The sequence below is a fragment of the Lycorma delicatula genome, chromosome 10, assembly GCF_047948215.1.
Source record: "Lycorma delicatula isolate Av1 chromosome 10, ASM4794821v1, whole genome shotgun sequence".
NCBI lineage: Eukaryota > Metazoa > Arthropoda > Insecta > Hemiptera > Fulgoridae > Lycorma > Lycorma delicatula.
In genome coordinates, this window is record NC_134464.1 from 42,665,583 (window position 1) to 42,681,597 (window position 16,015).

Sequence of the window (16,015 nt, forward strand, 5' to 3'; positions counted from 1 at the left end):
TGAAACATTTGGTGTTAAAAACATAACACTAAATTGATCACACTGATCAAATTTCAGATTCGACCTTTACCATTAGCCCATAACTAATCTGGATTTTTACAAAGAAGCATGAATTAATTAGATATGTATTAAAGAAACGTAGATGGAGTGATGGGAAAAAGTGGAACTGCTGCTTACTATTAAAGCATTTAATCTTGAAAATTTTCATACTTTACTAATAATATTTTTCACTGTTGTGTGAAAAAAATAACAAATACAAATAAACTATCTGAGATAACAGTGTCAGGTAAAAAAAAAAAAACATAGATTGTTTTATTATACTTACAGTACTGAATGTACGTAGAAGATTAGCCTTAATTCCAGGAGGTGGTTCAAATACAAATATTCTACCAGCACGTAACAGATTAACCGGCACTTTAGGATTGATTTCCATAGTTAAGAATAAACGGAAATTGGCATGTGGTTGTAAGCTGTGCAGTTTTTTTTCTAACTGAACAAGCCATTGTGGTGCTAGATGAACATTCTTCAACAAAACCCATCTATAAAAAAAAATTATTTCGCTATAATGGTTTAGATACTAGGTGATTTAAAAATCACTATCAATTAATGAAACAAATATCTGCATTATCTAGAAAATTTTTTTATTTAAAATGTCTTCCTTTTGCATTACTAAATTGATGCAGACTCTGAAGAATGTTGAGGGAAACTGCTTCACATACATTTTTTTAATCTTCAATAATGGAAGTCACCAAGGGAATAGTTCATTGTCAACTGCATTTGGAGCACAATACTTTATTTATCTATGCAAGGATATTTCATGATTTTCAATAATGTACTGATCTGTCCTCTAGATAAATGTCATGCAATGTGGTTCTATACATTCTTCTTGATTGTGTATATTATGCAGTATCACATAAGCTAGTATGCAAAATTGGCAGCATCATAAGTGATAATTAATAATAATAATAATAAGAAGAAGTGACATAAGTGATATTAAGCTTAGCATAATAAGTGATAACTGTTTTAAAATACTTTTTAACATTTATTAAAAAGTTAAACAAGTTAAATTAAACAAACATTCCACTTGCTCATCCAAAATTTGAATGAAATCTTTTTACACAATTATCTGAATTATTGTCAGTCTGTATAAATATTGATTACTATTTACTTAAATATACCATTTTTTATTTTTGTTTGAGGCTTCATAAACTTATCTTTGTAATAGATGGATGTTTTACACCCATCTTGGTTTATTTTTTATTTCTGTTAAGGTTTGTTTTAAAATTACATAATATTTTTTGGATATAATTTGTTGTTTGTGGCTTTTATATGACAAACTTCATAATGGAACTTCATAGTTTAATAAAATAAAATTTATTAAAATTAAATATACTTCAAAATTTAGCTTAATTGTTTTTATTGTTGCTGTATTTTATTGCTGAATAACCTCAATATTGTTGGTTACATTTTCATATTGTGCTTTACCTTTCATGACACCAAAGAAACAAACCCACAGACATAAAATATAATAACCTAGATGACTTTCTACAGAGCTCTGTTGTCCAATCATTTTGCTATTAAAGACTTTATCAATATATTTTTGCAGTGTGTAATGTGTGGCAGAGGATCATCGTAATGGCAATATACATTTTATAAATTATCACACGTTTTAAATCTGTTAAAAATTAAAAAAAACACGACGGCCAAAAAAAAAAGATAAGCCAGCCAGTGCGGATCATTACATGACAAAGTAATGTAGAAGTGCAGAACCCCTAAATTTTGGACCATTGCCATTAGATCCATGAAGGCTTTATGCCAACGTGACTTGGTTAAAATTCCCACATACTATAAACTTCCCATTGCCTATATCTTAGAAATGACATTGTTCATTTCATTCGATGTACTGATTTTGCTGCGTTATTTTTAGGAGAGTAACACTCCCCGTAACTAAGGATTACAATGCAGGATTTACATGTAAGGATTCCGATTTACATGTATGACCCTGCGTTGGAATCCTTATGATTCCAACGTTATTTTAGGCTACATAAATTTGTAAATATATATATATTTAAATGAATTTAAAAAATTATATTACATACAAATAATGCAGCAAAAATCAGTTCAGCTGTTGAACTACTACGATGGAACAAACATACGTACACCGTAAATACATTACACTCCATTTTGGGCAGTCATGTAAAAATGCATCCATAATCATAGGACAATATAAGTAGCCATTATTTTCTGTACAATAAATAAAACTTGTGGTGCCAGTACTCCTAGCGAGGATAATTAGTATTCTGTCAATCTCTGCAGCAGACTGGTAGCACCTCGGCCTTTCACCTGTTCATCCAGAGGTTCCAGGTTCAAATCCTGATCAGGCATGGCATTTTTCATATGCTACAAAATTTTTGTTTCATATTCTCATGCACAAGCTTCCAGCCTATATGGCGAATTAATCTTAAAAAAGAAAAAAAAACCACTACCTCATTATACCAAACTGACTGAAATAAATTTTGAAATTGCAGTTTAAAGGCTGTGATTTTCTGGCTATCAATAAGAACAATTTTACCAGTTTATCTGGCCAGATCATTATAATTTAAATACATTACTACAAATCATTTCAATAACAAGTATAGATCATCTATACACTTAAATAAACTTCATCTATAAACTTTAATAAACAAACCTTCCAGATCTAACTGCAACACTGATAACATTACTAGCTTGATTAAAGCCTTCAGCAGAACCAATAGCGATACTAGCGATTTGTTTGCCCTTTTCTGCAGCAAGATCGTCGACACGTGAACTAGCATCATAACCAGGTACTGAACACAATAATGCAGGGACGTTAGCTGCCAATTCAGTTTCAACAATTGATCCAAGATCTAATTCACGTTCAGCAGATGCCGTAAAACCTTCTCCTAGAACTGTACTAACCAGTATGTGGCTAGCAGCGATCACTCTGTCAGGTCTGAATGCCTAAAAACATCAAAATAATCTCAGTTTAATTTATCAAATATCCTAACTAAAAGCTGAAGAATAAACTTTTTTGCATAAAAAAAATACACTATCTAATTTGACTAACAGCTTCCAAACAGAAAAGGAACTGACCTACAGAATATAATATATAATCAAACGGCCTCAGAGTGATCTATTCAGGATATTTTCATTTCACATTATGCAGAAGCTTTGCAAGAGCACAACCTTTCAATTGGAATAAGTTTAATTTTGACAAATAATTACATTTAACATTCTTTTTTCAATGAGTTTTTTTATTTTGAAATGATGAAAAATGTCAAAGTATGACCACTGCATTCACTTTGAAGTTAAATTTTATATAGTCATTCTCTTCATAAATAAAATTAAAATTTATTAATCGGTAAAAACCCAAATAATATTTATTCATATAATAGGTAAGTCTCTACAGTAAACTAAAAATGTTCTATTACAAATAGTAACAATAAAAATAGCTACTGTCTCAACTCTCCTGTAAAGTCATACAAATATTATATGAGGTGTGTTCACAAAAAACCAAACATGAAGAGAATTATATGAATATAGTATATCATCTTCCTTGTAATACTATATAGTAGAGTCCTTTAGCAATCTTTTCACAATGTCATATAACACAAATATTCTTAATTTACTTAATCTTTACTTTAATGGAGAACTGAATAATATTATTCAATGTTCAATTCAATTTTCTTGAAAAAATGAAGCACATCAAAGAAAAATGCTTTAATAAGTACTAGGGTTGTCCATAATGAAATCAAACCATGAAAAAATAAAACTAAATTTAGAATAGCGAATAAATAAATATATAAACATAAATTCTATTAAATAAACCACCTACTACAGAATATTGAGGTAAGACATATCTTAGGAGGATATGAATCCTAGAAAGTTTAATTTTAGTAAAATTATATATATATATATATATATATATAAAACTTCATTTGTATTTGGTAACATACATGCTATTCTGGCTTAACTCTTTAAAAGTACTCCTTATTTTTCGTTAAAATAGTTCTTGCAATTCTGAAAAGGATGAACAAGTCCCTTCTTGTCAAACAATATGATTGTACTGGAGTGAGCGTCATCATTTTTTCCATCATAGTAATGTTTCCCACTCCTTGTAGTGATTGCATTTATTTAAGTTTAAATTTTTACACAATTAAATGGTGCATCCATGTTCCATCAGCTGGAACATGGGCGAGAAGTGAAAGAATGTATAAATAAGAAAATATTTAGATTAAGGAACTTTGGTTATCAGCAAAGAATAAAGAAAGTCAAAGAAACAAAAGCAATGCTTTAAGTTAAGGTTGACAAGGTAAAAGCTCAAAAGACAGATGAAGAGGTATCAGAATAGAGTTGTGGAATGAAAGACAATAAGAGGTCATTGTTCCATAAACTCTTGATCCAAAATCTATTTTATAAAAAGAAAGAAAATGATTACTGTTGTGAGAATTAAAAGTATCATAACAGCAGAGATATACCTGGATCAACAACAATTGATACATAGCAGAACCAATTGGGCTAAGAGGCTTTTCTTCTTCCCATAATCGTGGTACACAATTTTCAGGAGTACTTTGTTGAAGCCATGCACTGAATTCTGGCATATCTTGAATTTTCTTTGTCAAATTTTTAAATGTAGACAATCTGAAATAATAAAAACAAACAGGAATAAATCAAATTGGTTTTAAGTAGAAAAACAGCATTACATATAAATATAAAATACAACTCAGGTCTTGTCATCCTTCATAACTCTTTTACTGACAGCTGATTTGTAATTGAAATTACAAATCTGCACGTACTGTATAGTGTTGTTAAAATACACAGTTTAGAAGAAGAAAAAACTCCTAATTTAACTGACAGCCGAAACAGCAATTACAGAAAAAAATGAACTGTTGGAAAAATTGTTTAAATACTTTTGACTAAAATTTCATTCTTAATTATATTAGATGAGCTAGCTCTAACTGCAGTTATTTGGTATTGCCTTTAATGCTGGTACTGGTACTATTGCTGCTATAACTAGCATTACTATTGGTTGTGTATGTTATTATTCTTGTCTACTGTTGCCAGTTGTAAACTGTTCATGCTTCGGTGCAATATAGTTTTGTACTTTGTAGCTGGTTTTTCTAAAATACTTTATTCAATTGAAAAAAAAGGATTGCTGAAGTGGAAGCTTATATGTGTTCTGGATCCTTTCAAGAAACATATCAAATGTTCACAGAAAGATTTACTAATGTCAGTATCTCAGCAAAGAGTAATGTACATCATTTTTTACCATTTGGGTTCGGTTTCAAAAACAAAACAAAATAAGCAACCGCCTGCTAGGACTCCATAGGCCATAGCCAATATTTAAGAATTTTTGCAAGTCAAAAAAATTTATATGTAAGTTACTGCAACAAGGTGATGTAAAATAACATTTTGCCAAAAAAAATTCTTTATGATTTAAATTTGAAACCATTATTGTAGAACAAGAGAATTGAACTGAATGTCTTATATTGCGACTGGTTTTTCAAAACCATTTTTGGTGGACAGATTGATCTGCTGCCATATTTCATGTTTACTTGTTAAATATATTTTGTCAAATAAATTGCAATCCAAGAAGAAAAAAAAGGAAAAAGTTTTTTAATGTCATAAAAATAAATTATTTCTACCAACTGGTTTATAACTTATTTATATCTGGTTTATGATTTATTTTTATCAGTTACTTATTCACAATAGATATACAATCATTACACAACAACTAGTACATTTAAAGATAACAAAGTAATTATTATCCTAATTCTTATAGATATAAGTCAAATTAATATTAAACATATAGTAAAGGGTCAATCAATTTGAAGTGTCCCAAAAATAACATAAGCTGGTTGCTTGACAAATTAAAATAAAAATGAAACATACCCACTTGTTTCGTTCATGTCTCAGGACCTTAAAACTAATTTTTTTTAATTTTTTATTTAAATTGTTTACCGGTGATGGCCATTTTTGTTATGGTTCGCACACCTATTTTGCGATTGTAAGGGTTTACAGAAAAAAACATAACTAAACAACTAACTATTGGTTCTGGAAGGATAAAACAAAAATCAATTTATTTAAATTTTCTCAAGGTAAAAGATTGGTCTAGTGGTTTATTTACCCATCTTTCTTCTTTCTATAAGAAAATTACCAATAAAGTTGAACATAAAAATGGTGAAATTTCACTTTTGGTAATTTTTTTCAAGAGGCAGGGTTGGCATACACAGTTTGAATTATTTTTTTATATGTAGATATATGATAGTAGTTTTACCATAAATAATATTAATGGTGCTATACTTACCACTAAATTTTTACAAATTTTTTGAAAACTAATTTTTTTTTTTAATTTAATTTTGGCTTCAAATAACTCTGATGGGGCTGGTGATAAAAATCTCAAATTTGCAAAACTTGCAGTGTTTTTGTAGATATTTATGGCCAATAAAAAACTTTCTTATATGTAGTACTAATTAAAAAGTTATAACTTCTCAAAAATCATGAAAAATCTCTTAAAAGTGATATCACTTTGACTTGCTAAATAAGTGCTCCAAGGGGGTCTCTTGTCTTCTTTGCACTTTACACTTTTTATATTTAGTCCCTATGTTGTTGAAGTTGACATTTTCAATATTTATAAAATAGTTTTTTTAAAATTATTAATGATAGATCATAATTTAATGTTAACTTAACCAATAAGAGGACCTAATACAATTTTGATTCAAAAATGCCTACATCTTTTTTCAAGAATTCATTTTTATTTTTATATTGGTTTATTTTTGTAAACACTAACAAAGAAAAAATAAATTATTAAAGAAAAATAACAAAACAAAAATAAATAAAATTTTATTTATTCTTTAATGAAGTAGCCTGGTTTTATACCGAAGAAAGTTTATTATTTAGTGTGGTTAACCAACAGCTATGATATCTCTTCTGATAATTCTCTTGAAATTGTGTGAGAATGACCTGTCACTGTAGTTAGTTCAAGTGATGTTAACTTTCTTAGGACTTCGGAGATCGGTACCCATGCTTATCCTGTTGAGACTTTTGAAATGTGGTACATGGCCCAGGTAGGTGGAAAAAATGAACCTTCACATCATCATTTTTGAGGCTAATATCTACTTCTCCTATCCACCGCTGATCATCATACATACAAGCAATAGAATCTTTTTCCTTAAGTGAAAGTGGTACAATACTTGGACTTCAGAGTCCTTGGAGTCTGAAGTAAAGTAACATCTTACAATGCCTTCTGACACAGGAACATACTTGTGATAGCTTCTAGTATCAACAACTCTTTCACAGTAGTCAAAATGGTTTTTTAGAGTTTCTGAAATCTTAGCTATCTCATCTGATTTAACAAAAAAATACTCAATGTTTTTCAGCTTGCAATTACTAAATGAATACATTTCATCAATGTTTAGTATCAGACAGTTTAATAGGCTATGCAGGCTTGCTTTTGCCAACTGTTATGAAATAACCACCTGAAATGGAAAGTTTTCTGCGAAGTCTGCCAACACCAAACATTTTTCTTCACCTAATTCTTCTTGTAAAACTGAGCTTGAGATTTTGACACGAAATGGTGGGTTTTCAGCTTTTCCAATTTTGCCACTAATGATTAAAAAACTCATCTTTGGTCTGAAGAACAGTAATAATCTCTGCTCTATCAGTTGTTATCCACTGTTTGTTCATTATTGTATCTGGCAACATATATTCTTCAGAAAAGTTGAGCATGTCAAACACTGCCTGTTTACCTGGACATTTGGTACAGACATTAATCATACAGCTGTAGTTATCCTTGTCACAAACAAAGCTGTCTACTGAAATTTGTGTCAAACAGAATTGAAGATTCTTTTTTAATTTTTTAGATACCTTATTTATTTTAAAATTTAATCTTATAATCAACATTAAGTTTGGGACCATCAATCTTGCGTTTGATATTCTGGTGGTGGGGACAGACACAAACTGTATCAGTCTCAGATGCAACTGCCAAGATACACCATTTTGGATGGAGTTCGCAAAACTTTGATTTTCCAATTTTTTTCTCAGGATTTTCACTTTAAAGGAGACATACAATTCATTCAAGTTTATCAGAACAAGGCGCTTTTGCTTATGCACTTTGATACCATCAACACGTGTGCTAACGCAATCCTTTTTGCCAGGACATAGCCTGCTATTATTGTCATCTTCATAAAATAATGCAACTTTTTTAATTGTGTCATTACTAATTCCTGTTTTATGACTTTTACCTACCTCTGGTAGAATGCTTTGCTCATTAACTAATTCTCTAGTAAATCTAACCAAACACTCACACATATTGAACTCTGATATTATTCTAGATCTAGTCCAAGATTGGCAAAGTAAACTGATAATTTTAACCTTATCTTCTTTAAAGCAAGAACACATTTTTCTTTTAGTTATAAAATAAGATCATCATATTCATGTGAAGAAGATTGAGCTGGATTTTCAATTTCAGAAATTTGTGTCAAACAGAATTGAAGATTATTTTTTAATTTTTTTGATACCTTATTTATTTTAAAATTTAATGCTGATTGCCTTTGATCTGTACTTCAATTTTTTTCAATTTTGATGGAGGCAATAACCCAAAATGCTACAAGCAGCATCCAATTGTTCAATATTGTGATGTGGGGCAATGTATTGTTCTTGGTCTTCGCATTCATATAGTTAGTTCTTTGTTCTGTTGAGAAAAAATACTTTGAAACAGCTAAAACAAAGAGACTTTTAGGAACTAAATTTAAATAAATGTGTTCTTTAAGAGCTTGCATTAATGTTATTTTTCTAAGTTTTTTTTAACTGTTTTTTATGAGTTCTCAAAGGGTCACAACAAAACTGTCCATACAAGTGACTGAATTTTGACAATAACTTTTTTCATGATATTTACAAACACTAGTGATATCTGAATTAACATGTAAAAAAATAAGTTGTTGATTTTCATCACTAAATTCACAAATTTTAATGAGTTCTTTTGGCATTGTACCACTGTTTTACTTCATAAAATAACACAACTTTTTTAATTGTCTCATTACTAATTCCTGTTTTTTGTCTTTTACTAACTCCGGTAGAATGCCTTGCTCATTAACTAATTTTCTAGTATGTCTAACCAAATGCTCAGACACACTGAACTCTGATATTATTTTAGATCTGGTCAAGTTATTTTTGACTTGGCTGGGCAAAGATGAAAGTGAAACAAGTGAGCTGTAGTCTATTGCCACAGTCACTTTTAACAGTTATCAGCTTAGCTCAATAATATTATGTATCAGAAGAATATAAATTTCTATGTAACATTGTTCTTCCATTGTTTTACGTGAAATTACTTGAAAATAATGTAAAAATTTAACAGATTTTAAAATTTGCAAATATAATATTATTAAGTAAAACTTATTTCATCATTGTTATCATTGTATACCATAAAACATACTACTATGGTAAAACTACCAACATATACCTACATATAAAAAAATAATTTAAACTGTGTTTGCTATCCCTGCCTCTTGAATGGACTGATCCCAAAACAATACTGAAAAAAATAAATAGAAATCTTACCGAGTAGTTAGTCTTAACATAGCATCTAACTGTTCCTGTGAAAGACCTCCAATAGCTGGTGCTCTAGCATTTAGTACACCTTCTTTACCACGTAAGAAAAACTGAAATTCTTGATCTAAAGATGGTTCGCTAGGTACTCCCTTTAGATGAATACGACATAGTAGTATAGCCAATGTCAATCTATCGGTATGTAACATACCTCTGGCAACTCGTTCATAACAAACCTAAGAGTAACAGAAAATGAAAGAGTGAAAAGTAAGGTATATGTAAAAATGGAAAACAATATATGTTCAGATAATTATAATTAACATCAATAGAATCTTGCTTATTTGGATTTAAAGATTATTCAGATAATTATTTATTTTTGAAAATTTAAATTTTTGGCATTGCCTTTGCAAAATTGATTTGGAAATGTTAAAAATCAACTAAAATCAGGTTTTTCTTACATAGAAAAAAAAAAATATATATGTACATATATATTGAAGGGTGAATGCTTTCACTCCCAAGTGAGCTGGAGAAAAGAGATAATAGTACATGTCAGGTTCTAACTAATATGTTACAAACATATTTATGTTCAATCAAAATTATAAGTTGATGTCCAATTATGACTGCCTTTTTTTTTTTTAGAAGGGATGAAAACTTTGTAAAATATGAAAAATGCTAAGTCTTACCAGGATTTGACCTTAGACCATTCTAGATGAAATGCAGACAATGTCACTCTGTCAATGAGGTTGGCATATATGAGATGTGGCTACTAAATAATGAGACTAATGCTGTTAAATATTTTATTTTGAATTTATACATATTTAGTTATTATTCCCTTCAATATACACCCCTCCTGTAACCCTACAACGCTCCATGTGAATTTTCCATTGTTCAAAACAGTGTTGGAAGTCTTCTTCTGCAAGCTCTTTCATGACACATGTTGCGTTTTCTTTGACAGCTTTAACGGTCTGAAATCTTGTTCCTCTTAATGCAGATTTGACCTTGGGGAATAGATAAAGTCACATGGTGCCAGATCAGGTGAATAAGGCGAATGGTCTAACACTGGCATGTTAATACTTGGCTAGAAACATCTTGACAGAGTGCAGTGTGAGCTGGTGCATTGTCCTGATGAAAAACCCATGACGTGTTCTACAACTCAGGTTGTTATTCATAGAGTTGAGCAACGACCTCAAGGTAGTAATGTTGATTAATAGTTTGACCTTCAGGAACCCAGTAAAGGTAAACAATCCCATGAAAATAGAAAAAACAATCATCATTGCTTTGAATTATCATTTGCTCATTCGAGCTTTTTTAGCTCTTGGTGAAGTTGGGGCCTTCCAATGCATGGATTGATGCTGGATCAGAAGTGAAAAACCAAGATTCATCACATGTTATCACTCTTTCCAGGAAGTTTAGGTCATTGTCAATGGCATTCAAAGTGTCAGAATAAACATTTTCACAAGCTTCTTTTTGTTTGATTATGAGAATTTTAGGCACCATTTTTGCGCACACTTTTTGCCTGTTAAAATTGTTACGTAAAATTTGCCTTGCAGATTCTTTGTCAATTCCTACAGTTTCAGCAATCGCATGAATAGTTAACAGACAGTCAGATTGGATCAGATTACCAATTTTTTCAATATTTTCATCCAGTTTTGACGTGGAAGGGCGGCCTAGGTGAACATCATCTTTCAATGTCTTCTCGCCATCTTGGAAATTCTTAAACCGCTAAAAACCCACCCATGCACATTATAAACGTTCATTGCCATATACTTTTTTTAATAAAAGATAAGTTTCAGTAGCATTTTTTCCAAGTTTCATATGAAATTTTCCGACAATCCTTTGCTCTAATAAAACACTTTTCATTTCAAAACTCATTTTTTCCGCAAAACAAAAAAACAGATGTAATCTAAACGAAGGCCATGGCCAGACTAATGTGTCTACAGAAACTGGAGTGGCAACAATCGAAAGAGAAGGCTTCATGCTAAACAGCTGTCGGTTGTACAAATTTGGCTTATGCGCAGTTCTTCTGTAGCAGCATTAGTCATGTTATTTAATAGCCACAGCTTGTATACTATAGCAATTCAGACAGCAGTATACCTTAGTATTGTGATCTTTTTAATGAAGGAACTAGAAAAAGTCTGATTGGCAGCAAACAAAATGAAAAACTTTTATTTAAATGCAGTCACAACTGACTGCAATGGCAAATGCAATAAACACATCCTGCAACTGATCAAATATGATGATCACAATGAAACAGGTTATTAGCATGAATCTAGTATGTAAACAATATTTAAAACAAGTATGATTAATTTTGTAGATTAATTGGTTAATTTAAGCACTGAAAATTTTACCAATTCATCTGAGTCAACATCTGATAATTTAAAAAAATTTTAACAGATAAAATAACATTCATATTACTTACAGCAAACAGATCTTTTGTTATTGTAGTTAGACGGGTGTTATAATCTGACAATGAATCCAGTTTAGGATTATTTAACAATACAGAACTAAATATATCCAAAAAGAACTGCAATGAGTACTGATACAGAAAATGTATCTGATTTAAACTATCCATTGTAAAGTACATATTACTGCAAGCCTGAAAAAATTAAACACAAAGCGTATAAATTTTTGATGAACAATTGTTTCAGCATGAGTGACACTTACCAATCCAACATAAAAATTACATTGGTTCGGTGAAAGAAAGCATACAAAAAACTAATTCATTCTTCACATTCTCTATTTTTTAAAAATTATATTTTAATTCATACAAACTTTTAGAAATAGTTTCTGTGACTAATAAGAAAACAAAGTATGGAATGAAAAACAAATTACTTAATTAAATTAATGGTATCATTTTAAAATTAAAAAAAAAAAAAAAAAAATCACTTTCAAGAGCAATCCGACAATTCAATTGGCATTCTAACTTCTCCAGACAGTAGATGACATAAATTGGTCAAAAAAAATTGGTCAAAAAACTAAAAAAAAAACTGTAAATAATCTGTGAAGAAATTTTTATTCTATTGCTCCCAAGTCAACAAAAATCTATTTTTGTCAGATGCATGTTTGTGCAAAGTATGTTGGCATGTATTTGTATCACCTTCAGGGAAAATAATGCATTATATTTTTGCAAAAATTGGATAAAGAAGTAGGGGTATTTTAGCCAAATTAAAATTTCAAAACTTTTTGGGGCATTTTAGCAAACAATTTTTCTTACAAAAATTGACGTTTTTTTTAATCAGGATCACAAATTAGCAAAACTTTATAATTAATATTCACCACTTCCCAAAAAATGATTAATATTTTTTCATTTTTTAGCTATATCTTGCTTCAGAAAAAAGTTAATGGGCTAATTGCATCTATATTTTCTACATCAATAGACCTTCAAGTCACTATAAAAATTTTAGCCCCTCCCACTCCAACTTTTGTAATAAAAAAATTAAAAAAAAAATTATTTTAAACTTAAATCCATCCTGCAAGTTACCTCTTGCATTTAAAATGAAAAAATATCTTAATTTTTTGATAGAAGAAAACAATTAGCCAAAAATTGGAATCGCCTTACTAGAAATTTACAATTTTATTTATTTAGAATTATTACTGTATCTGTCTTTTTTAAACATTTTAACATTTTTTTAAATTTATTATCAGCACTTAAAATTATTTTCTTCAAAATTAATTTTACCCCAATGCTTGCCCTAGAGTAAGAGTCCTCGAAACGAAAAAGTCTTCTTTTCGTATTTAAAATTTTTAATGCTCAAAACCTATTTTTCAAACAATAAATCACTAAAAAAAAAAACTGAACAATTTTTCCATTAAATTTTTATTTTAGTTTATTTAAAATCAATTTTAGTGAATATTTAATCTTTAGAAAAGCTCCCTGATGCATGAGCCAAAAGTCGAAAACATATTTCTTTGAAATTGTGATGCTAATATATTAATATTTAAACTTCAAAAATGAACTGCATAACTTGACTGCCATCATCAGGTAAATTATGTAATTTTCTGCCAGCTTTTTTTGTACATGTTTTATCCTACATTTCACCACTGTGGAAATATTTAAAAAGCAATATTTACTAATATCTCAAAACTAGGTCAATGAGTAAACATAATTAATAAGGCATTATGTAATCTTATGGAGCATTAATATTTTTTTAAGGAAATACTCATATACACACACATTTTTCTGTTGAATTACACCAACTATTATTGTCATTATCCACATGTCAATGGCATGCAGAAGGAATTTCCAGAAGAGAGGTAGGTACATCCAGTGTTCTTTAACGTGTTTTAATTAAGGAAGTATATTAAATGTGCAATCAATTATTACTACTCCCTTTAAATCTATTCCACATCCTTTTATTTTCTAAGTTCAACTCTTTGACACATTTTACTTAAGAGTGGATCATTAGACTTAGGCTTACCATATTTTTTTGGGTCCAACCCAGGACATATTTTTTAAATTACTTAAAAGTCTTACCAGTTTACTAAAACATTAAAAACTTTATATACTCAGTTGTATTTTTCACTAGACATAACGTTTTTCAGAAATGGTTTGTTTGTTTTAATTACATCATAAAATTCACAACAAGAAAGTTCTGAATTAATTTTTAACATTTAGCAGATGTTTAACAGTAGATACTGAAAGTTTACTCCTTTATGCAGATCAAATGTTCCCTGTAATTGAAAAAACACTCTCAACTGGAGTAGATAACTCAGGCAAAGACATCGCAAACTTAAACATTTTAGAAATATTGCAACATGAAATATCAGTCTTTTGAAACACCTTAAAAATTGCTTTCCACTTCTCTTCAATAATAGCTGGTACTTTTTCAGAACTTGAACCACAACTTAGTTTAATCCTTTAGTTTTGAATTACTTGGTTTAATAATGTACATTCATCAAATAGGTAATCAATATTTAAGATATCTTTTATTATTTTATTAACTTGTGCACTCGCTTCTAAATCAGACCAGACAATTTCAGTTTGTAAATTTATTCATTAAAACTTACTAACTATCAAAACTGGTTCTCCACAACTCTAAAGTATTGGATACTAGAATTATAAAAATTGTCTACGCTTGAGAAGAATTTTTGTTCCTAATGTCATTATTTTCTTTTAGAGTGCATAGCAATTCTTTGGCAGAAGATGGTATAAATTTGTGAGTTTTTCTTTCCTGAAGTTGACAAATTAATTCAGACTATGTCTGAAATGCTTGTTGCTGTGATCGAATTAGCTTCCAATTTCAGAACTACATTATTAAATAATTGTAGAGTACCATATAAAAATTTCAAAAACAATTTACTTTCTAGATTTTCATAAAATCCAATAATTTTGGGCATTTGTCACAAGAAGTATGATTTTAAGTAATCAACAATGGAAAGAATTTTTTCTATTGCAGGTAACAAACTAAGAAACCTTGTGCTGCTATGAGATAATACTTTTTTGTAATGTGTTTCCACAAATTCACAGAACTCTGAAGTTTTGTTACTCTTACTGTAAATATGTGAAAATAATTATGAATTTTTATAACAATAACTTCTATGTCCAGGAGTAGAGAAGCACCCCTCACACAATGCTGTTTATACTGAATTGTGTACAATGTGGGTTGAACAACCAATTCCTAAAATCGGTCTATCTAAATCACTTTGAACTTTCCTGAATACATTTTCATTCCACTTTTTCCTCACACCACCAAAATTACTGTTAGTGTTATCAGCAGTATAACAAACCAACTTTTCTTCAAGTTTGTATTTTTTCAAACACTGCAAAAGATACTGAGTTAAAACTTCAGCAGTTTCACAGACACTCCATCAAAATTTAAAAGTTGAACTTGAATTCCCTCCTCCAGGCTGAAATAACTTACAATTGCAGTAAGTTTTACTTCACTTCTGTTTGAGGTATCCATCATGTTGTTATATAATTAATATTTTCCAAAGAACGCAACACATTATCAAATATAAATGGCAATATAATCACCCTTTCCTTTATAAGCAACAGAAAATTCTCCAGTACATAGTATGCAATAAACACGTTCATTTAACTGTCATTTCACAATTTCAAAAATTTGTATTCCTATGCAGGTTAACATTAAACATACATTTTCTTTTGTCCATTGCTAAACGATGAGATAAAAAACAAATAGAGATAAAATGATCAAAAACATGCAGACGAGTTACATCACAGATGAAAACAACAAAAACACATTGCCCCTGTTGTTTGCCAAATGACTAATTAAAAGTTGTGGCGAGGCCGGTAGCTACACCTCCGTCAAAATCAACATCAATACTTGCTTCAAGGATGGCTAAAAGACGCACGGCTGTAAGAAAATGTTTAAAAACATGAAGTCAAACTTATAGGTCTAAAATTAAAAAAAATCATTGCCAATCATAAAATTCTCAAACCCCGGACAGAATTAAAAAACAGGACGGTCCAGGCTAATCCCACCAGACG

At 29.9% G+C, this 16,015-nt stretch overlaps 1 protein-coding gene across 3 annotated transcripts in view; it reads right to left on the minus strand.

Moving 5' to 3' along the window:
* Positions 1-16,015, minus strand: part of Dhc64C (dynein heavy chain, cytoplasmic) — a 211,087-nt gene that overhangs the window by 18,671 nt on the left and 176,401 nt on the right. For all 3 annotated transcript variants that reach the window (XM_075376527.1, XM_075376528.1, XM_075376526.1), the window contains 5 exons: positions 11,987-12,163; positions 9,580-9,803; positions 4,500-4,662; positions 2,690-2,982; positions 326-539 (listed from right to left, as the gene is read on the minus strand). In XM_075376527.1, the coding sequence (XP_075232642.1) occupies positions 326-539; positions 2,690-2,982; positions 4,500-4,662; positions 9,580-9,803; positions 11,987-12,163 (1,071 nt within the window). The remainder of the gene's footprint in view (positions 1-325; positions 540-2,689; positions 2,983-4,499; positions 4,663-9,579; positions 9,804-11,986; positions 12,164-16,015) is intronic.